Source organism: Spinacia oleracea, chromosome 5 (genome assembly GCF_020520425.1).
Source record: "Spinacia oleracea cultivar Varoflay chromosome 5, BTI_SOV_V1, whole genome shotgun sequence".
Taxonomy (NCBI): Eukaryota; Viridiplantae; Streptophyta; class Magnoliopsida; order Caryophyllales; family Amaranthaceae; genus Spinacia; species Spinacia oleracea.
The window spans coordinates 40,485,268-40,513,041 of NC_079491.1; the positions used below are offsets into that span (position 1 = coordinate 40,485,268).

General features: G+C 34.3%; 1 protein-coding gene and 1 long non-coding RNA gene across 10 annotated transcripts; one reads left to right on the plus strand and one right to left on the minus strand.

Moving 5' to 3' along the window:
- Positions 1-326: 326 nt before the first annotated feature.
- On the minus strand, positions 327-23,404 carry LOC110799904 (uncharacterized). Of its 9 annotated transcripts, XR_008921023.1 has the most exons (10): positions 23,151-23,404; positions 22,312-22,492; positions 16,160-16,276; positions 12,438-12,477; positions 11,660-11,726; positions 11,270-11,346; positions 10,975-11,044; positions 10,800-10,886; positions 10,640-10,709; positions 327-575 (listed from the first exon to the last, which is right to left on the minus strand). XR_008921023.1 is itself a non-coding variant. In XM_056828518.1 (3 exons), exons 1-3 carry the CDS (start codon positions 22,744-22,746, stop codon positions 20,507-20,509), a joined length of 321 nt encoding a protein of 106 aa, XP_056684496.1. In that variant the 5' UTR covers positions 22,747-22,868; the 3' UTR covers positions 20,319-20,506. The 9 variants fall into 9 exon arrangements, 1 of the variants encoding a protein (XP_056684496.1); XR_008921021.1 differs by lacking the exon at positions 23,151-23,404 and having other exon boundaries at positions 16,160-16,280; positions 22,312-22,451; XR_008921024.1 differs by lacking the exon at positions 23,151-23,404 and having other exon boundaries at positions 327-572; positions 22,312-22,429.
- LOC110799900 (uncharacterized) lies at positions 22,799-26,879 on the plus strand. Its single transcript, XR_002536494.2, has 6 exons — positions 22,799-22,939; positions 24,127-24,203; positions 24,575-24,642; positions 25,015-25,216; positions 25,442-25,526; positions 26,561-26,879. It is a non-coding gene; the product is annotated as an uncharacterized lncRNA (long non-coding RNA).
- The last annotated feature ends 895 nt before the right edge of the window (positions 26,880-27,774 follow it).

The following is a 27,774-nucleotide window of genomic DNA, read 5'->3' on the forward strand; positions in this document are numbered from 1 at the left end:
CAGAACTAATCTATACTAATCTATACAGATCATGTCCAGATCTAGATAATAGCATATTCACAACTTCATGAACGGATAAAACAAACCAATAACTAGACAGAAATATGTGATCCCCGGGACTCTTGGTGGGCAGAGACATTTATGATATATGGATCTTGTTGAGATTCTTTTTATAGGATACATTCTTCTTCTTAGAATACCTTTTGCTTCTTTTATAAGTCATGAACTAAGACATGATTACAAAAGATATTTGAACAAGGTTGCACAAATATAAGAAATATTTTTTCATGAAGTATTTCCACTACCAGAGGTTAAAACAGAATGAATTAAAAATGAAAAACGGATATTCTTATAAAAAAGACTAGAATCATTAAAACGAAGGTAATTAATAAGTTATACTTTCATTTGAACGACATGCTTGCATACTCTAAATTCATTCAATGATAATTGTATGATTCAAAGGTATCCCCTATCCAACTATGTAATGAGCACTTAGAAACAACTAAAAACACAGCAAGAAGAATTATGATTTCGCACCAACTGACTGCAACACCGAACCTAAAGCTGCTGCACTACTGCACCAACACAGCAAACAGAAGCAGCATTACAACAAGTAAGTCCTAGCTAACAGTCATGCAACCACATCAATAAGACAACACCATCAAAACATCTAGCAACAAATATTATACAAACAGAACTACAACAATGACAGACCATACCTAATACTATGGGCAGTTAAGATTACATGAAATGACATTATATTTAAAGGTAAATGTATTTCTCAATCAGAATTATCGAAGAATTTAAGCGTGAAGAGTTAATGGCATCTAAACAACCATTGTAGACAGAAAGTGAAGGAAATAATGCCCTTGGATGCATTTAATGCTAAGTCTAATAAATGCGGTTCGGTATTAATTAACAAGTTAATAATTCAGTAAGACCAAGTGAACTGAATGCCTAGCTAGAGGCCGCTTCAGTTCAAGTGGAATTAATAATATTAATCCACAACTTACTCTTGACTAAACCTGTAGGGTCACACAAATAGTACATGAATAGATCAAATATTTAAGTGAATATATTATTCATTAAGAACTCCATTTATGATCATTCGGAAATGACGGATCTCTGTTCCAGGTGGAAGCTGAAATCGTCAAAAGGCAAAGTAAAGAATATTCCGGAAATGAAGATATTGTCGGAAACGGAAATATGGTTCATGACGGAAATATAAATATTATCCAAGTCGTAGATGTTGCCGGAAACGGAAACATAGTTCGTATCGGAAAATATTATCGGAAATAGAAATATTGTTAATTATACAACCTAATTTGTAATTATAATTAATTTGTTGAATTTCAAATAATTTAGAATTTGTTTTGATTTTCATAATAAATTGATAATTTAATTAGGATCCTATGATTAAAAACCACTATAAAATTTGTGAAAATTAAAATATTTTAAAATTTTATGGACCTAGATTTTAATCCCTAAGGAAATATGTAATCGGAAATTAATTTGAATAATAAATTTTCGATTTTCCGCCTAAATTTAGTGAAATTAATATGAATTATTAATTTGTCGTTAAATTTAAATATAAATGTTTTGATTTTTATAAATCGTTCACAAAATTGCACGCACGAAGCAATGAAATCTAGGTGTTACCCTTAAGGGTTGTTGCATTGTGAGGGCATGCGAGACGAGCAAGGGAGCTCATCGCACATGCGGTACAAGACAGCGAGCAATGCACGAGCCACTCGCGCGAGGACAGCCCCTGTGCAGTGTGTGTTGTGCAAGTGATCGAGCAAGGCAAATGGGCAACACTGCCAGCCCGTGTTGTGCCCAGCGGCGATGGGGACGAGGCATCGATGGATGCCCTCGTTCCATGCGCGCACAGCAGCAGCCAGCGATGGCGTTGAGCCAATGGGCGCTGGCGAGGGCTTGGCTGTGCGATGGCCTCAGCCATGCGTGCGGTCAGCCCTTGCGTCGCTGCAAGCCTCGGGGAGGCATGGGCCTTGCGCCCATGTGCCTTGCCTTGGCCGATTAACTTGTTTCGTTTTGCTTTTTAATTTTCGGTTTAATTTAATTTAATTTCGTAATTTAATTTTGCCCGGAATTTAATTTTGATTAATTTAATTATTATAATTTGTTTTGTACTATTTATTTTAATAAAATTAAAACCTTGGTAAATTTTAATTAATTAATTTTAATCAACTCAAAATAAAATAAAGGGATTTAAAATTATTTTATGTGAGCTTTAAATTTTAATTAAATTTGTAAGTTTCCGGTTGGACTAGGAAATACAATTTTATGTTTAAAATTTGTAAAGCATGTAAGTTCTTAGTATTGGTGGGATCTTTAAGTCATTAAACTCTTGGTTAGGTCCTTATTCCATTAAGATTAAAACAACTCGCTTAGAACTAATAAGGTTGAATAATTTGTAGATTGTTGGAACCTTTGATTAGTTGCTACAAATGTTTATGTAATGCATGATTTTTCTACTAATTTGCTATGTGGGCCATTCCTTGATAAATGACTGGATGAATGGTATATTGTAAATGTACTGTTTTGCAGGTCATGGAAAGTGACTAGTATGGCCTAAATAGGATCGTAAATATGGTCTGCGTACCATTAATTTGAATGTAAAATTGGGCTTATGCACCAAAGTTTTTATTTAAATATGGTTTGCGTACCATCAAATAGTTGTAATTAATTTTAATTAAAGAATATCCTATTTGAAGAAAATGGCACCTCCCATGGTGAAATTCAAGACGGAGTTTCCAATCCATTTTCAAGACGAAGTTTGAAGTTGAAGCTTCAAGATGAAGTCGGGCCATACTAGATCACATTTGAAACTTATGCATGTTTTAAGTTATTTATTGCTTTAAGTATGTCTTAATAATGCATGAGATTGTGGCTTGATTATGTTGCATGATTAAGGATTTTAGTTCACTTAAAATCTAACCAACATAGTAAGAGCCCTAAGTTCCAAACTTTAAAAATTGAGTTAAAAGGTGCAATTCTAAAATAACGCTTACTTGGATGACCTTTACATCAATCTAGTAATAGTTTTCTGCCATAGAGAGGTGTTACTTATTGATTCTAAAGGGGTAAGGTACACACATAATTGTGAGTACATTTTAGTTTTGGTAAAACCCAGCGATATAAGTAAGGAGTCCTTTTATGTCGTGGAAAATGGGATAGGTTTTTCTAATAAGTTCTTAGACGTACCTATCAACCAAGAATAGTTTCTAGACTATTAGCAACGGATTTTCTTACCTAAAATATTTTAGAATTAAGTCAAATCGTGCTTAATTTTTCAATGATTTTGGGGTCTTCGGTTCATTTTATTCACACCTGCCGAAACTAAATATTTCGAATAAAATTCCAATGACTTGTTCAAATTGCATGATTGCTTTAATTTTCAAGTTATTACTCATGATAAATGTTTAGACTTTGCATGCTTCAATGTATGTTTTAATTATTGTTTTTAATTAAATATCTTCCACTACAGTAAATCCTTTTAGAAAGGAAACAGTAAATTTCCTCGATTGGTAGTGAATCCAAGAACTATTCACGGAAATGAGAGAAAGTGAGCAATTTAAAATGTACGTTTCTTTTAGCAACTTTTATGGTTGTTTTCGAGTATCAAAGTCGAATGGCAAACCGATTGGTGATTGTGAATTCAAAATAAAATGTAGTTTTGAGATCATAAAGCATTGAGTTTAAACGCTCAGCTTTACCAATGGTTAACAATCTAATATCTTTGTCCATTTAATTCTCGAATGAGTCTAGTCCCTAGACATTTGAATAGATCGATTCTTAGAGAACTTTAGAAGCTTCTGGTAAGATCATCTCGTTGAAGCAAAATATTCAACATAAATTAAATGGTAAGAACCTTGTTGGAGTGACATTGGACATGTCTAACAAAGTATAAAAGTCAACACTAGAGAAGTCAATTCTTAAGACTATACGAAAGGGTACAAGAAATAGGAAAACAAGGAACAAGTGAAAGGAACTTACAATGCCGTTTCTACCTATAAGTTTATGTTTAAAGAAAAAGTAACCTAGCAATCAAACTTCCTTGGTAGCATATACCGCTTGAGGTCCTTACTTTAGTAATAACTCAAATGATGGAAGCTAGGCTATACTAATGACCTACAAGTGGGATATGAAGCATGGAAATGCTACATTAGTTGTAGGGTCATCTAGTTTTTCTTAAGACCTTTTAAGGCTGGAACTTAATGGCTATTTTGTTCCATAATCAGCATACCTAAATTTCTGTTTTCAAACACATTAAGACTCACATTCAAGAAAAACAAAAACAATGTTTGTTTGTTTATTTGAATGAAATGGTCATTTACGGGTTGATTCGGTATGCTTGATTAATAAAACAACTCTTTAACAATGAGAACTTTACTAGGTTCAAATCAATCTCTTGATGTGAGTTTCACAAATCTTTGGCATTGTTACTTAGACCATATCAACAAGTTAACATTCAAAAGCTCTATTTTGATGGACTTTTGAAAGTTAATCGATTTCTAGATCAATTCTAGAGAAGCTAGTCTTACTTGTTGAAAGTAACAAAAGATATGAACTAGTGTTAGAACACCTAGACAATAGAGTTCAAATCTAAAGAAAGATTTTATGACTTTATTATTTCACATGATTTTGAGTGAATATGGATTACTTACTCAAAGTGATATAAGTTTGAATATGTTTGGCTTGTTCAAAGATTCATAGAAAAGTATTAAAAACGTCCACTTGGCAAGAAATCATAAAGATCTAGGTTACATCATGTTGTTGATTACTTTAACCAAGATTGATCATCAATAATTGTGTGTTGTATTTTACAGGATTTTTTGGTATTTACTTCCTTAAAAATACACCATTTTTGTATTTATTACCTTATGAAAAATTTATTTTAAATTACTACCTTAAAGTTCCATTTTTTTTGTATTCACTACCATTTTACAGTTTTCTCATTTTAAAATTGAGATATCTCTTTCGTTTCTTAATCATTTTAAGTGATTCAAAGCTCATTCTTCTCATTTATGTGTAAGCATTCCAAAGGGATCCGAATTTTTAACATTTCGTAAAAGTTTAAACAAATTAAATATTATTTGTAAAATTTTAAAATATTTATGAATTATCAAACGAATTTCTTTGAAATGACGTTCTCAATGAAATCCCTATAGAAAAAGGAAAATAATGAACTTTGAATCACTTTAAACGATTAAGAAACGAAAGAGATATCTTAATTTTAAAATGAGAAAACTATAAAGTGGTAGTAAATAAAAAAAAATTGGAAGTTTAAGGTAGTAATTTAAAATAAAAATTTCATAAGGTAGTAAATACAAAAGTGGTGTGTTTTAAAGGTAGTAAATACCAAAATACCCTATTTTACAATCTAGCTTCATAAGATATGGTTTATCTAAATTGGAATGATCGAAGTTAATTAGTACTTGATTCGATCAATGATGAATCATAAAGATTTTTCCTATAATTTCTAAACAAAATGCTCACCTACCACCAAACTAAATCGTCAAAGCTGTTGAAAAGTAATTTCAGAATATCTTTTCAATAATATATATATATATATATATATATATATATATATATATATATATATATATATATATATATATATATATATATATATATATATAAATAGTTGCTAAAATCAGTGGGAGCTTAGTGTTTGTTATTCACAAACTAAGGCCTAAGTATAGATATATGTTTCATTGTGATTTATTCAAATGAGACACAAGGGTATTGTTTCTACCACGATTTTTTTAGAACATAATGTTTGTTTTCTCGAAATAGTGTCCTTTTGGAGATTCGTTTCCAAAATGACAAGTGGGAGAAAATAGACCTCAAAAGTCTTCGAGGCGAACAACAAACATAAACGGACATTCCGGAGGCTTTTCGAAGTTCTTCAGAAAATACGAACACTTATTCTTTAAGGACTTTAGAAGTGGCTTTAAAGAATAGACATATCTTAGAAGAATTTACAATTTCTTCAAGGAGAATAGAATATTCAAAGGACTTTCAAAGTGTCTATTGATATTCTATTGTTTGATGTTCAATACTCAAGTAGGCATAGAGTTCAGGTCACTGAAGCTATGAGATTCTTTTATTAGATAGTGAAGAATCCTACAACTTGCAGTCAAACTATTATCAAGAATGGTAATGATTTTATGAATTGTAAGAAAGCTATGACGAAATATAGATTCCCTAAAATGGTTAGAGGCCATATATAGACTTAATGTTTAATTGGTTAAAGGCCATAAAACATACTTAGTGTTTTAATGACAAAATTAAAAATTTGTTGATTTGCAGGAATAGTTTCACACCTATTTGTTGCAAATTGGTTTTAAGGATAAAAACCATCAAACATGGAATTGTGTCGTCACACACAAAGCTATATTAGTTTCTAAAGGTTACAAGAAAATTCACGGTGTGGATTGTGTTGAAACCTCATGCAAAAGCGTAATGCTCAAGTCTATAAATCAAGCAATGATTGCATATTGGTACATATGGCAATTGGATGAAAAAACGTATTCCTCAATCAAATGTTGGAAGATACTATGTACATGGTATGTCATAGGATTTGTGGATCCAAATAAATGCTTGAAAAGGAAAGCTAGCTTATGAAATCAAGTACAGATTTAAACAAGCAATTGGGAATTAGAATTGTATTTTAGTGAAACTAATAAGTATTTTAGTTTCATAAAATATACATGAATATTATAAATGTATAAGAAGTTTAGTGGGAGTACGTAAAACTTAATTGGTCCTATGTGTATCACACACATATCTCTCTATTGTGAAATAACATTCAAATGCTAATAACTTAGATTTGAAATTATTCATCAATAATGGACCAAGGAGAAAATTAGTACATACTGGGTATTAAAATCTATACTCAAAGGATCTTAGAATATTGTTTTGGATTAAGTAATGGCATTTACTAAATCAAACATGAAAGATTCCATTGGAGATATTCGACCCATGTGAATAAATCTAAGCAATGAATGTTTGCACTATGTATAAGCATTTACTAAGTTAAACATCAAAAAATCTAATGAGATTCTTCACCTATATTATATGTCAAAGAATTTAGCTGGATTCAGTATCTACTGAAATTGGATAGCTAAAGTTACATGAACAGAATTCAATTGGGAATTATTCTGCAAGAGAATTTATCATGTATGATATAATATGAGGATCGCCAAAAATGTATCGTATGGCTTTAGGCATAACGAACATATACCAATCTCTATTGTTCTAAGTAAAGATCAACTAGATTGAGATCAAGAAAAACTTATGGTACTTGAAAAGGTACATAGAAATAGTTCTTGATTCAAGGAAATAAAGATATGCTATATATCAATGATACACGCATAAACACTGGCAAATGATCAAGCAAGATCCCTTTGGAGTTAACCATTGGCAAGGATAAGCTACAACGCATTGTGTTTTGAAATGGCAACATGGATTTAAGACCATGAGTTGTTACGTGGGAAATTAAATATTAATTTCTATGTTCTAAGATACAGTCGGAAAGTATTTCGCATATCCGTGAACTGCTTGGATAAGCAAATCCAAACAAAGCATCACTAGCAACCTATACAGTTGAAGTACAGTACTTATTGCCTAAGAAGCAATGAAACAGAGTTGTTTACTTTAAGAGTTCTTCACTGAACTTGGGTAGATCACATGTCTGCTAACTTGATGGTTCTTCATTGCAAAATGCGTAGAACCACTATTGAAGTAAGAAAGGCTAGATCACATAATAAACAAACTCAAAAGATCCTTATCATCCTATCTCGAAAGACATTCGATGAAAAAGGATATTAAGATTGGAAAAACATGATAACTAAACCTATGAAACAAGTAAAATACAACACTCACATTGTGGCACTGGAAGTCAAACATAGTTTTGAATTCCATTAATTGTTTTAAAGATGGGTTCGAGGCCCATGGTTGTAAAACACTGGGGTTGAACATTTATCATATATGAAATGTATTTTCATACTCCATTTAATCTTGGTTTAGTATTAAATGATGAGTCCTTTCAATTTGACAATATATTCAAGATGGACTTCCATGACCAGTCCTGTGACTAAGAAATGTCTATCAAGTTAACTTGAATGTCAAAATTTGAAAATGGTCCCTGGTCGGAAGTTTTCAATAAAGGTGGACGCATAGAAAACGTTAGACGACTAGAGTGCAAGATGACTAGTAGTTATGTTTCTTGAACTATGTGGACATGGAAATGTCGCAATCATTTGCATAGATACTTACTTGAGAAGATTTGTATCAGACACACCAATGAAAATTTACTCTAAGAGATGAAAATCTGTCATAAGTAAATTTCATTACATTATTAGACATTAATCCTCAATACCTGAGTGATTTGAGATTACTTGTTTGAGAACTGGTTACATTGACGTTGTCAAGCGTCGGACCGTAAAAGGAGACTATAACGGCAACGCTTAGGTAATCACCTATCAAACGAAGTTTAACCTCAAGATCACGAGATTGGATTGTCCTCCCATAAATCGGGATTAGATGCCGAAAGTTGTACAAGGCCACTCGGAGAGCTAGAAAGGGAAAAATGCATGGCCGGGCAAAGATGAATCATAGGCTATGATTATCTGTTTATTTGATCAATTGAACTATGAAACCGAGAAATACCTTGGACATAATAAGGATGATTACTCTTACCTAAAGTTCATGAGCAGGCATCAAGCGACAAAGGAATTAGGAAATGCACACTTGTCCCTAAGGACAAGTGGGAAACTGAATGAAATAGTGCCCTTGGTCCAAGTATGCATTTAATGCTAAGTCTAATAAATGCAGTTCAGTATTCAGTGAGATCAGTGAACAGAATGCCTAGCTAGAGGCCGCTTCAGTTCAAGTGGAATTAATAATATTAATCCACAACTTACTCTTGACTGAACCCGTAGGGTCACATAAATAGTACGTGAAAAGATCAAGTATTTAAGTGAATATATTATTCATAAAGTACTCCATTTATGATCATTCGGAAATGACGGATCTCGGTTCTAGTGGGAGATGAAATCGTCAAAAGGCAAAGTAAAGAATATTCCGGAAACGAAGATATTGTCGGAAACGGAAATATGGTTCATGACGGAAACATAAATATTATCCAAGTCGTAGATGTTGCCGGAAACCGAAACATGGTTCGTATCGAAAAATATTATCGGAAATAGAAATATTGCCGGAATCGGAAATATTGCCGGAAACGGAATTTTTTACCGAAATCGGAAATATTGTCGGAAAAGGAAATTATTTCCGGAATCGAAAATACTAACGGAAACCTAAACATTTGTTCGAAACGGAAATGGATTCCGGAATCGGAAAACGAATCGGAAGCTCAAGGAGCGACAAGACGGCAAGCGAGCCGGCCCATCGCTCGACAAGCAAAGGTCGAGCGCAGAGCACTAAGCACGAAGCCCAGCGCCGGCGCCCAGCCAATGGGCCTGGAAGCACAGTGGGCCGCGCCAAGAAAGCAAGGCAGCAACAGCATTGCAGCCCGCCAAGCAAGCAAGGCAGCGGCAGCGATGCATCCCGCCAAGCAAGCAAGCCCGCTAAGGCAAGGCTGTAGCGCGTTGGGCCTCTAGCCAGCTGCGGCTGCGGTTGGGCCTAGACAGGCACGCGCACCAGCGTGGCCCATCGTGGCTGCGTTGGTTGCTTCGTCTTGGGATCCAAGAAAAGTTCGATTACTTGGTTTCCAAGTAACTTTGGGATTAAGTATTAGTTTTCCTAGTCCTACTAGGATTGGTTTAATTAAGAATTTAATTAAAGTTACAATTTAAATTGGATAAGAATTTCAATCCTAGTAGGGTTGGTAATTTTTTTCCTAGTAAGAGTCAAACTCCTTATTTTCTAACCTATAAATATGAGTCTAGGCCCTCATAATTATATACATCACAATATAGAAAATCATATTCTTTACTTACATTGTGTTCAAGGGAGAACATAATATAGCCTAATCCGAATACATAAAATCTTAAGTAAAATCCTAGTTGGTTGAACCTAAGGCGGATCCGAATGTGTTGTGGACTTTCTACGGAGGGGCAACGTTTGGGGCTCTAAAAACTTGTTCATATGTTCGGTTCCGGAGCAGTGAGGGAAGGCACGCATCACATTGTATATAACCTAAATTATGTTAATTGACTATGTGTCAATTAATTTGAATTCTGGCTTTATGGTTTTTCCGCATGAATTATATTATTGTATTATTCATAACATAACAGAAAGGAAGGAAGAGTGGAAGGTAATGAAATACATACACTTAATCAACTAATTAAGTAAGGCAAGCAATCTAGTTATTTCAATCAAGAAGTGAGGGGCACTAACTATTGTATTTATAGGTGATGCTTGAAGATTGACTTTATATTAGGTAACCAAAAGGTAGGTTTAAGTTAAATATCTTCGAAAGTGGCATGAGGGAAAGATTAGGTGCAAGGATATCTCTTTTTATATAACTCTACCACCAGAAGGCATGCAACAAACTAAAGAAGAGAATTCGAACTTAAAACTGGTTCATTTGAGGTATAGCAAACTAAAGAAGGCCATTATGTTTGAATTGGAAATTGACAGGATCATGTACCTCAAGTTGCTCGTGTAGCCTTCCCTGGACTTCAATTTTCATATGCAATGCTTCATTTATATGTAAGTTGCTGAATTTTAAAATCAGTTGTTAGTGCACCATTCAAGGCATAGAAGTAATTTTCCCGGAGCTAAACATAATCATTTGGAATCATATTTACTTGTTTTTTTGGGAGGCGATGTTGATACTGCTGGTACGGGAAGGACTTGTTTCTGGAATTTTATCACCTGAGGTTGACATGACAACTCTATATGTGTATTCTCAGTTAGTTTCCATTTTAAGATTAAAAAATTTCTGGAATATGATAAAGGATATTGATGAGTAGGTTTTCATACCATTTTTGTTGGCCCCGCTTGAGGTATGTGGCATTTGTCCATGAATATTCTTTCTCAATCTTTGTATTTACTAAGCAATAGTGAAACAATCATCAGAAACTGGTTTTGATTTTAATCTTCCCAGGGAAAAAGGTGGAAAAGATAATATCTTGAAGTCTTGATAATCGTTTTGGTTCCAGTGTCTCAACCACACTTGGAAATAAGGTGTTTCATATTATGCCAATATGCAAAATAGTCCAATATAGAGTAACTAAGGGTGAGGCCTGAACTCTGGTGTTCAGAGAATAATAATCACCTGAAGATAGCACTTTAGGTGGTGTAAAGTTATCCCTGGAATTCTCATGAGTTTCATGACTACTTTTGAGGTAGCTTCTGCAAAATATGGGAAATATAATGGGTTAGCTGACCCTTGTTATGCTACAACACCCTATTCAATGTCAGGTTAAAAACTGACATACTGTCTGCTCCCCCTAGTTGATTTACTGCTTATACAAATCGTTCATGAAGATCAGAACTGATTATCTTTTGTTTTGAGTAATTAAATAGGGGTTTGTTTACTAATTATAGTCACGTAATTCGACATAAAATACACATAAGTTATCAATTAAAATCACTACAAACAAAAGATAATCTGCACCCATAATGTAGTGGTTAAAAATTAAAATAACTTCAACCAAGTTCTTACCATCTTCAATATAAGCAGCTAACTTCACCTTCCCAAACACAAGTCATTTAGAAGCCTCCAAAACTTCCTTCTCAATATCATAAAAGAGCAAAACAAAAACCCGAGCATATATTAAAATCCAAGTTTAAAATATTAAATAAAAACTAAAGAACCTAGACTCCATTGAAATCAACAAAGAGAAAGAGAGAAGGTATTCTACAGGCTAAAGAAATAAGCATTTCTTAACACAAATAACTCAACGAAATTATCTTTTCATTCTTTGCAACTGGGGGTTCTTGTAGCTAAGACACCAAATTTTGATCCTATTTCTTTTCATATTAAATGAATACTATCCCAATTTTCCAAATCCACGCATTTTAGATGAACAAAAAAATCCTGTTGAAAAAAAGGAAGGAGCAATCCACTAATATCTAGATATATCATAGTTTCAATGCAATCAAACAATAAATATCTCAAAATTATACAAGTTCCATCGATTTTCCACAATGAAATTTAAAAAATTCCAACTTTTTAAGTTAAAAGAACATCAAAAGTTGGATATTAGATCTGATGAAGCACAAAGACAGGAAAAGATGAAAAATTTAGTACCATTAAATTCGAAATTTTATGCAAAAATCTAGGTAGATTAATGATAACCCCCTAAATTAAAAGATAGATCATACACAGGAGACTATCAAACTATTATCAGCATAATCAAACCTTAGAAATTCCATGAAACGAAAAAAATTTAAGAAAAGCCAAAAAGTTGATAAATTAATCAATGATAAGAGAAGAATACCTCATCAAAGACGTGTCCCCTAATCAAATCGTTGATTGATCTTCTTCATTGAGGCAGGGCAGTTCATAAGAGAGCGGAAATTGAGGAAGAGTGGGGAAGAGTGAAGAGGTGGCTAGGGAAGGTGCGGTTACCGAAATATTTTGGCGCAAATGAAAATTGCAGGCTCTCAGCTCTCAATTGTCAAAGGCGCCAAAAATTCACCTTTCTTTCCTTTATGGCACTTAAACGAAATTTGCATTCTCTCTTTAGCTCCTCTCTTTCTTTTTTGTTGGCGCAAAAGTAAAAGGGGTTTTACCTTCTTTATTTTCCTCCTGCTTTTAACTCATATTTACAAATAATATTATTGTATTCTTATTATAGTTCAAGAGGTTTCTACTTATTATAGTCTAACATTTTCTCCATTTGAAAAGTTTTGGTAGTCTTCTTTTTGGATGTTTGTCTATTAAAAGTGAAAACAAAAATCCAAATTTAATCTCGCAATTTCAATATTTTGGTTGCCTTTTTATTTAAAATTTATGTTAAATGTTATTAAAAAAATTAAAATTCAAAACTTATAAGATAAGTGCTCATAATTAGGAGTGAGCTAAATAAGTCAGTGTTCGATTTTGGAATTGGAATCGAAATCGATTAGGACTGGATTGGAGTTCATCCTTTTGAGTTATTTAAACTATGATATAAAGTGTACTATGTTTCATTTTATTAACAGAAAAATTAAACATAACTTGCATGTTTGAACAAATGTATCTTATTCAATATAACATATGAACTACTTAAGTGTTTAATTGAGTCATAAAACTAACATTACTGTATCTGAACTAATAAGTAAGTTATATACTTTTTTGTTATGTTGTTTGAACTTGTTTACACTAAATGTATATAATTCATTGTCAATTATGCTCGGGTGGTTATATTTTACTTTGTTGAGACAACTGATCTAAATTGAAATATACCTAATGGTGTGTACGTTATGTTCAAATTAACATTTGATCTTCTCCTAACTATAACTTATCTTATTAGACCTAATTGGTGATTGAAACTTAATTATAGGAACTGAATGGACTTGATAAGTCATGCACATGAAAACATAGTGAAATTATAGGACCTTATTGAAAATTATCTGAACTGATTGAGCTATATAACCTAGTTCGATATGTTTTGTAAGAAGATTGGGTGGGTTCTTTTATAAAAAAATATTTGTGTACTTTCTTCATCATAAACAAATCAAATGATATAAATAGTGGACTATAATATGTATTTTTTATTAATAAATAATTGGCCAGACAAAGTAAAATTGTTTATGCTTCTATTAATTATTAATAACAGAAGTTGCTTTCTAGATGTTTGGCCAAAAAATGCTTTATTGTATATATAGAGAAAATTTTCACTTAAATTTGAGAAATTTGCAAATTACTACCTAGGTCTTTAGTTACTTTGCAAATTACTATCTAACTTGTTAAAAATTGTCAATTAATACCTAGTTGTTTAGTTATTGTTGTCAATAACTACCTTAGGCCATATTTCGGTCACTTAGTCACTAAGCATATCATAATCAACCATTAATCATACTTTAATTATTTAAATTAATTGAAATAAATTATTAAAGTATGATTAATGGTTGATTGTGAAATATTTATGAAAACATATTAATAAATTAATGATTCAAAAAAATTAATTTTTTTAAAACTTTTTTTTTAAATTTAATTTTTTAAAAATAAATTATTAAAATAATTAAATTATGATTAGCAGTTGATTATGATATAATTAGTGAGTAATTGGCCGAAGTATGAGCTAAGGTAGTAATTGACAACAATAACTAAACACTTAGGTAGTAATTGACAACTTTTAACAAGTTAGGTAGTAATTTGAAAATCGCTAAAGACCTAGGTAGTAATTTGCAAATTTTTTCTTAAATCTCAATTTAAAACAATATGATTTTTTAGTTTATAGCCTTGAATAAGGGCTTGTCATATTGTAAATAAAAGAAATAAAAAATATTAAGTTACGCCAAAACCCAAAACCCAAAACCTGACCCCTAAACCTGAACTTAATTGAACTTAATTAGGAAAATTTGGTAATATTAATCCAACATTTGGCCGATTTTCTTTTATTAAGCCCACATATGACATATTTTTTAATAATTTCACATTTGTTATCCGACGACTTTTATTGGGCCTAAAAAGTCATAAACCTGTTGTAGGCGGTAATATATCCCTACGTTATAGTACTCTCTCTCGATATATCCAGTCATCATCATCAATTCATCACCATCTCGTTGACTTTTTCACCAGTTATCGGTCACTTAAGCCCAATAAAAGTCGTTGGGTAGTAAAGGTGGGATTATTAAAAAATATGTCATAGGCGGGATTAATAAAAGAAAATCGCCCAAAGGTTGGATTAATATTACCAAATTTTCCTTGAACTTATTGGAACTTATTACACTTTACTTGATTGATATGAATTGAACTAATTTGACCTATTCATACATGCTTGCAAGAGTGTAAACTATAGAGTAGTTAGAGTAAACTTGTGTGAGCTGGTTGAAATTTATTGAAACTTATTTACCTGGTACAACCTTATTTTAACTATGTTTGAATTTATTATTGAACGCATTACTACAAACCTTCACCCCTGGCGCAAGTTATGCTACATATAAGAGGTATGGTGCATAAAAAAATTAAAAATAAAGTTTGCCTGTGCTGCATACATAAGAGTTGATAACTTATAGAGTTATTAACTTGTAAACCTCAATCTCTTTTTATACTTACATTCATAAGTCCAACTCATTTCAATTGTTTATAACTATCTTACTAACTAAGTTTGTTCAGATGACTTAAATTTTTGCGTTTTGAAGTTTCGAGGATGGAACTTTATCTAAGAGTGATGTATTGTATTAGCCCAGATTTTGAGTAGCTTTTAACTTGATGATTAAGAGTAAATATTGTCTTAATGTTTCTCTTACTTTTTTTTTCTAAACGAATTTGAGATTATGATATTTCGAAGTGTTAAAAATTAGTGAGTGAATTTGAAAATTTTATTATAGTTTTCGAAATTTAAATCTTGGGTTTTACCTCAGATAAACTTGTAGAAGTTAACTTGTTTAATGATTTTGGATTTTTTTATTTTAAAATAATTTATTTAAATTCAAGGATTAATTAAGAATTTAATTTTTTTCAAAAAAAAATTAAATTAGGGAAAATATATTTATTCTTGTAAGTATATTTTTTTAAGGGTATTCTTGTAAGTATATTTTTTTAAATAAATATTCTGTAAATTAATTGATTTGACTTTATATAATATACATCAAGCTAAATATGTCTTACAAAAAACTGAATTTTGGTTTCATCTAAAAATGCCAAATTATTTTCCATCTCTAAGTCATGTGTTATGATATACTATTCCAACTCCTGCCAAATGTTCCATTCTTTTGCTTAATGAATAATGAGTCATCAAACCACAATAAACCTTAATTCTCATCCTTCCAAAATCATTTTCCAGAAACCTTACTTTTATTCCTCTATCTCTCTCCCGATTCACCTCCCTTCCCCTCCAATTCAAAATAATAAAAAAAACGGTTCCTGGGGCGCAGTTTCAACGACCAGGACCAGGCGCCGATAATTCTTGCGCCCAGCCCTGGGCGCTGAAACTCAGCCCCAAGGCAGGACGAATAAAAAATATATATGCAAAAAAAACGTATACGTGCGCAAAGAAAAAAAATCGATTACCTGCAGTAATAGGGGGCTTCCCTTAAAATATTCAGATTTGGCATCCTTCTTCAGCTCATCCGCACTCAGCAAAGTCTCGGCAACAACCAACGGCATAATAGAATAGCAACTTTCCATCTGGCTAATCAAGGGGATCAACCTTATGTCACCGAACTCACCATTGTTATTCGACAGCAAATAATGATTCAACAAGCAAAATACAAGGGCTCGAATATTCAATTTCTGTTCGGTCATATTCTTACTAGGCCTAAAGTGGTGTTTTACAAGTTTTGCCAAATTAACCTCATCACTTACAACAATTTCAGCAAGCATGTTAGCATCTAATCCTAGGAAAGCCCCTATGGTTGTTTTACTCTCTTCGATAGTGCCAGGAGTGGCAGGGGTAGCATTAGTAGGATAACCAAGGATCGCAGCAAATTCATCTGGCAAAGGACATATTTCGTTGCCCCGAAAGACAAAAACATGATGATCGGAATCCCAAGAGCTTAGGGCTGCGTGCAGAAAATTATAGTCAATGTTAATTTGTTGTAAGCCTAAAAGTGCCTCTAAGTGCTATTCTTTCAACAAAGCCTTTTCTGTAGGAGTAAGGGCCCGTAGCCAACGCCTAACAGCCCGTTGGAGTGAGAAAGTAGGAATCGACATGACGAAAGCAAGGAGTAACTAAAACGCAGCAAAGAAAAAGGAAATTGAGAGTGATGGAAAATAGGGGCGTATCTAACCCCTATATATAGCTGCACGCATCAAGTGACACCCTGATCCCATTCGGAAACGCGTTAAGAAATCCGAAAGTCAAAATTCGCCAGGAAAGGACTTTCAGCGACCGAAGCTGGGCGCTGAAATAATTAACGCCCAGCCTTGGGCGCCGAAAATGCAGCCCAAGACCCAGATTTCACAAAACGCGGAACAGGAAAAGACTTAAAACCGTGTTGCTAGACACGAGGCCCTATTGCAATTAAGATCAAGCCCAAAAGCACCTTTAAGCTCCCAAATAGCAAAAATGAATGGTAAAACTTGGTCGAAACTTAGACTTGTCTCAAGGAACATATATGTACACTTTTCAAAACAAATATGAAATATCAAGGTCATTCTTCGAAACACCAAAAAATGTTGTTACGTCGTTGGTTTCTCAAATAAAAATGTGTGTCTGTCAAAAGATTAATCCAGGCCAGGCTAAACCGGATGATATTAGACCTTGTCGCCCCAAGACTGAAGTCGCACCCCATGACTTCGCCAAAATAGCACACCACTATGAAAGGTCGCTCGCACCTACGAGCACGACCCCAAACATGATTAAAAAACGTTATGAAATATGCGAAAAATGACCAACAAAGCCCAAGTGCTTGGGGGCTCGCGAAAAGTATACTCCAGCAAAGAGTGCGCAATCGAAATCACATTCCCGGACTACGCTATACGCCGTCCCATGTTTGGATGATCTCAAAAGAACAGGTTCGACCTCAGAAAAGGGTTGTCATTGACACTTGTACATGGTCCTCTGATCAAAGACCAAGTGGTGGCAAAAATCGAGCCATAAAGACTAGCTCAAAACCACGAAAGCAGACGGTCGCAAGACAAAGGTCCGTCTAAACCCGTTGTCAACCCACGTCCAGGTTACAACTGAATTCGAGCATCCCTCGAAAGAATTCGCTCTTGCAAGAATGAACAAAAGAAATTCTCAAAAAAAGAAATCACGATGAAAAAATAGGAAACTTGCCCATCTCAGTTGGCAAGATCACGTCACGAACCACGCGAGTTCCAAACCGAAAAACGAATTCAGGGACATCTACCCTCAGCGGACAAGGTTCGCCCACCCTCAGCGGGCGGGGTCTGCGTCACTAGCCGCGCAAATCCTCAGTTTTCCAAAAATAAAATTTTCAAAATTCAAAATGAAACAGGCTCTCAATCTTCAGCCGGCGGGGTCTACGGCGCAAACCACGTATGTCCTTATTTTCAAAGAATAAACACAAAACAAATTTCAAAATAGATTCGTCCACTTCTATCGGACGGGGTGTCCACCCTTAGCGGACAGGTTCGCCATCTTCAGCCGGCGGGGTCTACGTCACAAACCGCGTAGGTCCTTATTTTCAAATTTCAAAAACAGATTCGTCCACTTCTATCAGACGGGGTGTCCACCCTTAGCGGACAGGCTCGCCATCTTTAGCCGGCGGGGTCGGCGTCACTAAACCGCGCAGGTCCTTAATCGCTGCAGCGATAACTTTTTCTGGTTTTTCGTTTTTCCAAAAAAGAACGATGTGAGTAGCTTTCCCTTTTTTCCAAAGACTGGTTTTTTGTTTTTCCAAAAAAAGAACGATGTGAGTAGCTTTCCCTTTTTCCAAAGATTGGTTTTCCGTTTTTCCAAAAAAGAACGATGTGAGTAGCTTTCCCTTTTTCCAAAATTTAAAAGAATGGTTTTCCGTTTTTTCCAAAAGAACGATGTGCTGGATTTTCCTTCGTTTTACGTCCCATAAAAACAAGGGGGTTTTCTCGTTTAGCTAACCCTGAAAATGAGAATCTTTAAAAACATTTTTACCTCGTGATTGGGCTTGGCCAAGCCCCAATTACACTTTATAGCTTTGATTTCGAAAACATCTGTAGCTACTCCCAATGACAAAGTGAGGGAGTTTCTACGCACCTTTAGATCCTTCCAATGACAAAGCTAGTGAGGAAGTTTCTATACTATCCGTTGACAAATCCCAATGACACGTGAGGGATATGTCGACATTTCAAGTGATGACCCTTAAGTCAAATGTTATCACTCGGGGGCTCGTGAGACCCTCGCAAAAACAGGTCACCATGGCTTGTGCGACGCACTCCGTCTAATACGTTGAACATCGTCTTACTCCAAGACTCAGTCAAAGTGGGGGCTAACTGTAGACACCTACTTTTGTCCCCATTCCCGAAAGGAAAGGTTTGATGATGAGAACATAAATCACCACTTGACAACGCATCTCCTATAAAATAACGAATCTCAATTCCCCTTTTCATTTCACCCGAAACCTGTTAAAAATAGTAACTGTCGTAATGGGTAGTTGTTAAAAGTGGCAAGTCATAAAAGATAGAAACCTGTCAGAATTAGGTGTTGCACTCCAACATAAATCCTAAATGAGATAGAGATTATGAGAGAATCTTGTTCCTAATATGATTCGAAAATAAGAGTCACGTATTAATTAAAATCCTAACGAGCCTAGAGTTCGTAACGGGCCCAGACGCATTCCGTCACAAGGTTAATACGCACTAAAAGACTCGATTAAGTCTTAAACACTCCGGATTCTAGAAATCCGAATCTGACTAAGAAAACAGCCTAGATCCTATTTTCAACGCCTGGCTCTGGGCGCCGAAATCTTCGGCGCCCAGGCCTGGGCGCTGAAAATACCTGGGACGTGTTCTTTCCTAATTCTTCGTGGATTAGAGTTCTACAATTCTATCTTTCCACGAACTCTTTTCTATAAATAGGGCCTTAAGTTCGATGTGAAAAAAGGGGGAAAAACACACAATTATTATTCTGAGTATTGACTCTAAACCCCTAAGCCTAAGCCTCACGCTGCAAAACTGATCACGCGTTCTGTCGCAATCGATCCATAAATCGAGAAGAACGTATCCTGTCCCATAACTTGAGATTCGTTAAATAAAAGGAGAAATAACAATGTCAAAGTGGTTAGTTTTCTGAGAACCGTGACGCACCTCTCAAGGGTGCGTCGTAATGTGTCCCTCTTCCATGATTTAACTGCTTTCCTCGCCCTTTTATGAACTGTTAAACTAATTAAATCTGATTGTTCTATCACGCCTAATAAAGATAATATGTTGGGAAATCGGATTATTATGCTAGGTCCCTTAATACAACCTAAATCAGATAATCGCGATCAATCTAGTATTATATGTTGCATATTGTTAAAATCAACTCAGATTAGTTTAATAGTTAACGCATGTCCCTTCAATTATTTATGCTGAGCTAGTAAGGATATCCTGCCTCTGGAGTTATCGAAGAGCGAATACTCCTCTCGGTAGTTACAGTCCCCCGAACCCTCAATCTCTACCTTGCGGGTGTATGTTGAGAGATCCCCACACCAGGGATCACAAGGGAACCTACGGCCGTCGTGGTCAAACATAATTGCATTCCCTTTATGTCACGATAACCGGGTTTTGTCAGTTTTTCTCATTGTCGTTAAAAACTGAATGGCAACTCCTATATTACTAGTCAATTGGGTGTAAACTCACAGGAAATCCAATTACACTTGATTTGACAAAAAGAAACGTCACACCCACGAGGGACAAGGTCACGCATTAGCCTCGTGCTTTTTCGACCCCCTCACAACGGGCACTCAAACCTACTTCAAGCCCTATTTATCAAGTTTAACAAAGAAGACCGCCAAATGTTTTCCCAGGCCAAGCATAAAAAACCATTGTTAAGTGACCCATCTTACAAAATGGCGCAATGTTCTCTGCAGCAGGCCTACAACACCCTAAGAGCATCTTCTGCACTATATAAAAAACATTAGAAAACAAAGATATTCCTCTGCTAGTAACAAATCTCAAGCCATCTCAGGAGATAATGTTGCAGAAGTCTGACTTTAAATTCAAGATTTAAACCATAATACAGAGTACTCACTTTTCACAAGGCTTTAAATACCCAATTAGTCTTGCATTATTAATTAAAAGTGTGATACTTTAGTTCATTGTATCAGAGCAAGAATAAGAGAAAAGATATAGAATTACAACAACTTATGTATGATTTAAGATGTATTTTCCGACTTGATAAAAAAAACATTCATGAACATGGACGGGTCCCATTTAAAACAGAAAGGTTCAACTCAAAATTACGCAGCATCTAACAAAAGCGATTCTGCTAAATGTCCGGAATTAGAACACGTGATACGTAATATTACTAAATCAAAATAAGACCCACAAGTATACTTAAATGATACCCAAAGATCCTGTAGAAGCTCCACAAATTAGTTGCCATCAACCACATGAATGGCAAGAAATATGTGCGGCTCACTTTACATCAAAAATGGTTGCCAAAAGATAAGATAGCAATCAACTGTGCAACTTAACATGAGAAGATCACAAAGAAAATAGCAGATCCATTAACCTACCTCTTACAATGGCACAAGGCATCTTGTACAAGTCTGCAATTACACATGCCTTTTAAGCATATAAGAAAATTGCAAATAAAATCCATAAAACACGGTCAAGTGGTATATTCAAATAAACACCAAGAGGGACGATCATTACCACTTATTTTTAAGTTTTAACCTTATATGGCGTGTTTGGATTTAAGGAATTCATTTGAAATCTCCTGACATTGTAGATAAAAAATTATCCACAATACATTTCCTTACTCTAGGCTTGAAGAAAACAAGAAGTAGAAATGATAAAGTTTAAAGCACTAAAGAGTTACAAACCAAAAAAATATCAGAGATAGATATTTATGGAGAATGCTTCTGTGCAAATTATTAAAGCAAGTCTATGCAATCAAACAAAATTAGCTTATTAAACGCTGCTATGTAGGCGGAGTACACAATTGAGCCACATGGAAAAGTCTGGAATTCGATCAATTAGTCTACAACTTATTAAATGGAAATATAAATTAAATTATTCATCAAAATTAATAAAAACAAAACAAAGCTATTAAAATAAATCGTTTACTTTGTTGGATCTTTGTTGAACTACCCGGAAGCAATTCAACTAGATTAAGAGTTCCAATATCATAAGTCCCAGCAGGGGATGAAACTTTACAAGATATATAAAATCTATAAATACACCACAAAAATGGCCAGAAATCAACAAATAAGAACACAATAGAAACTCAATTAACAAATGAGAAAAAAAAATTACCTACTTTATGAGGTTTTGCTGGGATCGAAGGTTACTGCGATTCAAGAATTAGATTTATAGGAATCAAGAATTTGACAGGCAGATCTAAACCTAACTTCATCAATCAATTGAACCAAATGGGTAAATCTACTACTATATCCCATTTCGAAGGAAAAAAATCGTTAGAGTTAGTGAAATAGATAGGGAAAGTACCTTATCTGCTTGCATAAAAACGACAACGAATTTTAGTTCAAGATTAATAGTGTCACCGTCCATGAAAATTCCATAGCTTGTGAAATGAAAAGGGGGAAAGCGAGAGAGGGCAAGGAGCAGTAGGTTACCTTCTTGAGGAGCAAATCAACCAAAAACATAGAATCTCTCCTCCAACAACCGCGAAAATGAACGAACAATCTATAGACAAAATAGAAACCCCACCAATAGGAACATCTACAACACTCAACTCCTGAACAGAAGGACCTTGGTCGCCTCAATAGCATCCCGTCGCCTCCGCAACACAAAATCCTGCTCAAATCAACAAATTTTAGAAAACTCCCCAACAAAAATGACAAAATTGATTGACAAACAAAATATGAATTTTAGGAGGCCCCCCAATTAATCGGCCAGATTAACTAAGGGCGTTAATCGGGGGGTATGAATAGAAAAAAATTGAGAAAAATAAAGGAGAAAGAAATTTTGGATAGAAAATGGAGGCTGGTAGACGTTTGTTGACGGTAAAGCCTTAAGTTAACTGTCGTTTACCTCCGTTTGTCAGACATTTTCCACCGTTACTTTTGAATTTCAAATGAGATGTAGTAAATTTGCAAAATTTCATTTCCAATCCAAACTCCACGAACATTTTCTCTCTCATGTAGTTGGAATCAATCACTGTAGCAAAAACCTAACCTTCAAGGATTTCTGATATTCTGGAATTGTCGCCTCCCTCTTCGTTGAAATCTAAGATTAACTGAGGTAAGCATTCACTCTTTTTTGCGAGATTTAGTTGTGTTTGTTTGTAATTGTTGGAGATTGTTTATAATTACTTCCAATCATTTGTTTTTTTAAAAAAATCGATGTCGATTTGTGGTTCCGGATTTTATTGTGAATGTTTGTTGGCCGGAAGGTGTGGGGTTGGGAGCAATGGACAGGATGATAAACAGTAGTAAAAGGCGAGATTTCGTACCTTGTGAGGTAAATATATTGTTGTTGTAGTTGTGGATGATTATGATGAAGTTTTGTGTGATAATTTTTAGTATTTGAAATGGCATAGTAGATGTTGATGATGAATTGTGTTCTTATGGAATTGGGTTGCTGATGGTGGTTAGCTGTCAATATTTGACTATGTATTGCTTAGTGTTGAAGATGATGAACAGTAATACAAGATGTTGAAACTATATTTTATGACCCAAATATAAATTAGATTAATTAATTTATGTAAAAAGGCATGCTTACTTTAGTATAGACTATGATATTATTATGAATATACGAGTAATTTGTACGGAAGATATTATAATTTGATGGCGCAATAATAGTAATTCTTTTTGTACTCTTCAGAAAAATTTCTTATTGTATGTGTAATAAATTTGATTAAATACTCCATCCGTTCTTAAATATTAATCCCTTACGACTTTTTGGCCCGTTTGAACTCAATATTTAAACCTATATAAGGCTAATGTTAAAAAAGTATAAAAATTTGATATTGTGAAACTACACATTGAGATGAATAAAACAAGATCTCACATGGATGTATTTTGAAATACCTATTCGAAATAAATGAAAAGATTCTCTTCAATTATGAATAGTGATAAAATTCCAAATTGGAATAATATTTGAGAAAGGAATGATTATTCAAAAATTATAATGTTGAAACATAAGTGCCTTTTTGTAGTAGATTGTACTACTTTGAAAATCAAACAGCATGTTATTTAGACATTACTTCAAAATAGTCATGGATGATCTACTATTGATTGAACAAAGGGAAAATATGCAGGTGGTTGGAAATGCTGCTTTTCAACTCCATAACTGGAGTAAAATTACACGAATACAATATGTGAATTGATATGGCTCATAATCAACTAAAAGGAATAAGCTTCCCTTAACTTGATCAATTGTAACTTAATATGGAGAGTTAACTGGATAACACACGTTATTGTTTACAGTCTGCAAGGAAAAAGAGGAGGGATAAGAGAGTACCAATGCACCTCAATAAGAGCTTCACTGGATTTCCAGTTGATTGGTACGTGCTCTCCATCTAGGCTATGTAGTTGATTGTATTGTTGCGTGCACTGTATTGCTGCCTGCCCTGTGGTTAGGTTTTTACTTCAGATTCTTTCTTGTTAGCATGATTGCATACACCCATATATGAAAGTGATAATGAGGCCCTTGGTCGTGCCACTTATTTTCTTAATAGAAATGACAATTGGGCGGTCAATAATGTCGGATTGTTCACTTCAAACAATAACGTGCGTTATTCAGTTAACTCTCCACGCCAGTTTATTGCTCTAAACTCTTAACTATTCCAAACAGCAAGGCTGTCAGCCTGACCTGTAAGATATCATGGGTTAGGGCTTGAAAATGGTAATTATAGTGTGCTCCTGTGATTTGCAGAGTTACAAATTAAAGATGGTAGAACTTGGAGAACTATAGGAAGGTGCGTAATTGATATTTTTATCCAGGTAACTGTTAGATCTTGTACTATTAAAAAAATCCATTTCTTTGTGGTTGATAACTTTTTAAGGTCGGATTGATTTTTTTTAGGTCTACTTACAAGTGTCCAAGTGGTCATATTGTATTTAATGTTTTTTAGAATTGGGTACTTTTATCTGATACTGATACTCGAAGTTTGAGTGAGTTGCATCTTACACACTCTGTTATCACCATCACCATATTCTAACTTAGAACAGCTTGATCTGGTATTAATTGAGATTATTTTCAGCTCATGTTTATTTAAGTTGATTTTTTTTTACTGAATGTCAATGTTGAATTCTACTTATATGGAAGCTTTTGTTTTGTATTTTTTAATGCTACCTAATTTATCGAATATGCAGGAATTGGCACGACCATTGGTGCCGGAGTTTTTATTCTGATCGGTACAATCGCTAGAGAGAGTACTGGACCGACCCTGCCGCTATCCTTTCTGTTTGCTGGTATAGCTGCTGCTCTCTCTGCATTTTGTTATGCAGAGCTCGCCAGTTGGTGACCTTCTGCTAGCAGTGCGTATCATTACTCATATGTATGTGTTGGAGTGGGGTAAGTCTTTGGTATTTAATGCTCATTGTGAAAATATTAAAAGTTCATGTTTACATGACATAAAATTTATTTGAAAAAGATGTTTTGATTTCACTAGTAGAATGGTTGATCTCTTAAAAGAAATCTTGAAGCTTATTGATTTAGTTCTCTTCCTAACCACTATTTAGGTGCCAGCTAAATTTGATTTCTTAACTTCTTGACATTATCACTTTCATCAATTTGCAGTGTAGCGTGGTTGATTGGTTCGGCTTTGATGCTAAAGTATACAATTGGGTGATCTGCAATTTCCCATGGCATATCTCCGAATCTGGTAAAGTATTCATGGATAATCTTGTCATGTTTACTGAGCTGTTTGATCATGATGGCAGTATTGTTTTTCTGAGACATGACTGGTTGTCCGGAGAAAATATATAACTTGAAAAACATATTATATTTCCCTAATTGCTACTCCATTAGTCTCCACATTTTCTTTTTTATGGATGAAAGAAAATGATTATTTTAACTTCCAATTATTTGGGGGGTTTGGTCGTTGCTCCTTTAGGTGAAGGTACAAAGGGGTTGTTTGAGGTTAAGTAAAAGTTATATTAAGATTTAAGATTAGTAAGTAGTTGAAAGGAAGATTGACATAGAGTCTCTTCAATTTAATGTTTTTGTAGGTGTAAGGATGAGGGGGTGAGGAACTGAGGACTGCTTCATGTTCAAAATGAGGAAGATATATACTTCTATGTGTTCCTTTTCTCCATTAATTATCCCCACTTTGCTTTGATATGCTTGATTTTTTGTAGCTTGAAATTTATGTACATCTAGTTTGTTCAAATGCTTCGTTAGAGGGAACTATATAAACTTTCTTCACTTTTTCATGCATTCTGTACAATGAAATAAATGCTGCTCAGTGGCTATTCTTTTTTTTAGATCAGGTTTTGCTCCTTGGCACTTTGGCAGCAGTGATAGGCTGCCTACATGTTGCTCTTGATGTTGTTGACCCTTGTGAAGCCATTCTTATTTTTATTGTCACCATGCTCTTGTGTCTTGGTAATAGAACAAATAGACACCTTCAAGCTAAGGCATGAAAAAAATTATGCCCCTTAAATGAGTGTATACAAACCGCGAAATTGTGCTAGGGGGTAAGCCCCTTTTTTTGGTTCTGGGCCAGGCGCATCTTAGGCGCGCCCGGAAGAACACTTCAGTCAGTTTTTTAAAACTTTATACAGTGCGCCTCTCTTCAATGAGGCACACCGTAACAACGTGCCAACAGTCTTTGAGTTCAGTTGTGTTCTTTATATAAGTATAATTTGATTTAAGTTCTTGATAATGAGTGTATGTGTGTTTGGTCTTTTTATGCAGATATTTTATCTCGATCTACTAAACAAAAGACCAGTGTAATGTTGGGTGTTCCCAAGGCTAATGGCATGGGATATGGAGGAGATTGATAGGTCAAGGAAGCAGATCGAGCCCCAAGAATAACAGGCGACTACAAATGTATTGTGGTAATAGTAATAGGTAATAGGTGTGGTATTGTGGTGTTGGTGAATTATGGGGACAATGTTTAGCTATATATATAATGTATAATTAGGACTCTATGTATAATATGTAACATATATGATATAATAGACAATTTGTATTCTATTAATGATATAATTCTACTGGTAGAATCTTTACAATATATGGTACAATATGTACTATATGGTACAATCTGAACAATACATGTGTGTTATTTATGGTACGATGTATCTGGTAGAATCTGTACAGTATATGGTACTATCTGAGCAATATATGTTCCAATCTAAACGATAAATGTGTATTTTATTTATAGTATACTATCTATTATATACTCCCTTCGTCCCATAATTATTTTCCTATTTGACCAAAAACACGGATTTTAAGAAAAGTGGAATATAGTACATGAAAAAGTGGAATAAAGTGCAAATGATGATTGAGTTGTATGGAAAAGTGGAATAAAGTACATGTGAAAGAGAATATAGTATATGGGAAAAGTGGAATATAGTACATTGGTGGGGTTTTCAATTCAATTTTAATTAATATAGTACATGAGAAAGTGGGGACCTTACTAGCCAAAATTAGAAACAGGAAGATAATTTTGGGACGCTCGTTTAGGAAAGTAAGAAGATAATTTTGGGACGGAGGGAGTATTTTATATAATATACAAATAAACAAATATGATACTTGTTTGGGCGGTAAAATAACGTCCCCGTGACGTGGCAAGGGAGACCCATTCAAAGGGTCATATGACAACCATCAAGACAATAATAAAAGCTATGGGCATTGTTCAAGGAAAACGGCTAAAGTAAATTAGCGGTTACAAACATTGAAAGCAATGATGAAATCAATGGGCGGTTACAGTTATTTAATGCAAGGCTGAAATCAAGGGGATGTTACAATCATTAAGGCTAGGGGGTTACATGCAATAACTCCTTGGTTTAATGATGGTTTTTATGATTGCAATTAAATTACTCATGTATAAATAGCATGTTATTGTTCATTGTAGATGCGGAATCATACACATTCACACTTCATAATGATAAACTACTCCTCTCCCT

What these genes read in the sequence shown, in the direction of transcription:
- LOC110799904 (XM_056828518.1), bottom strand. An exon ending in TTGATTTGCTCCTCAAGAAG is followed by an intron (nt 20,630 to 22,311) that starts GTAACCTACTGC and finishes TATATAGTGCAG; the next exon opens with AAGATGCTCTTAGGGTGTTG.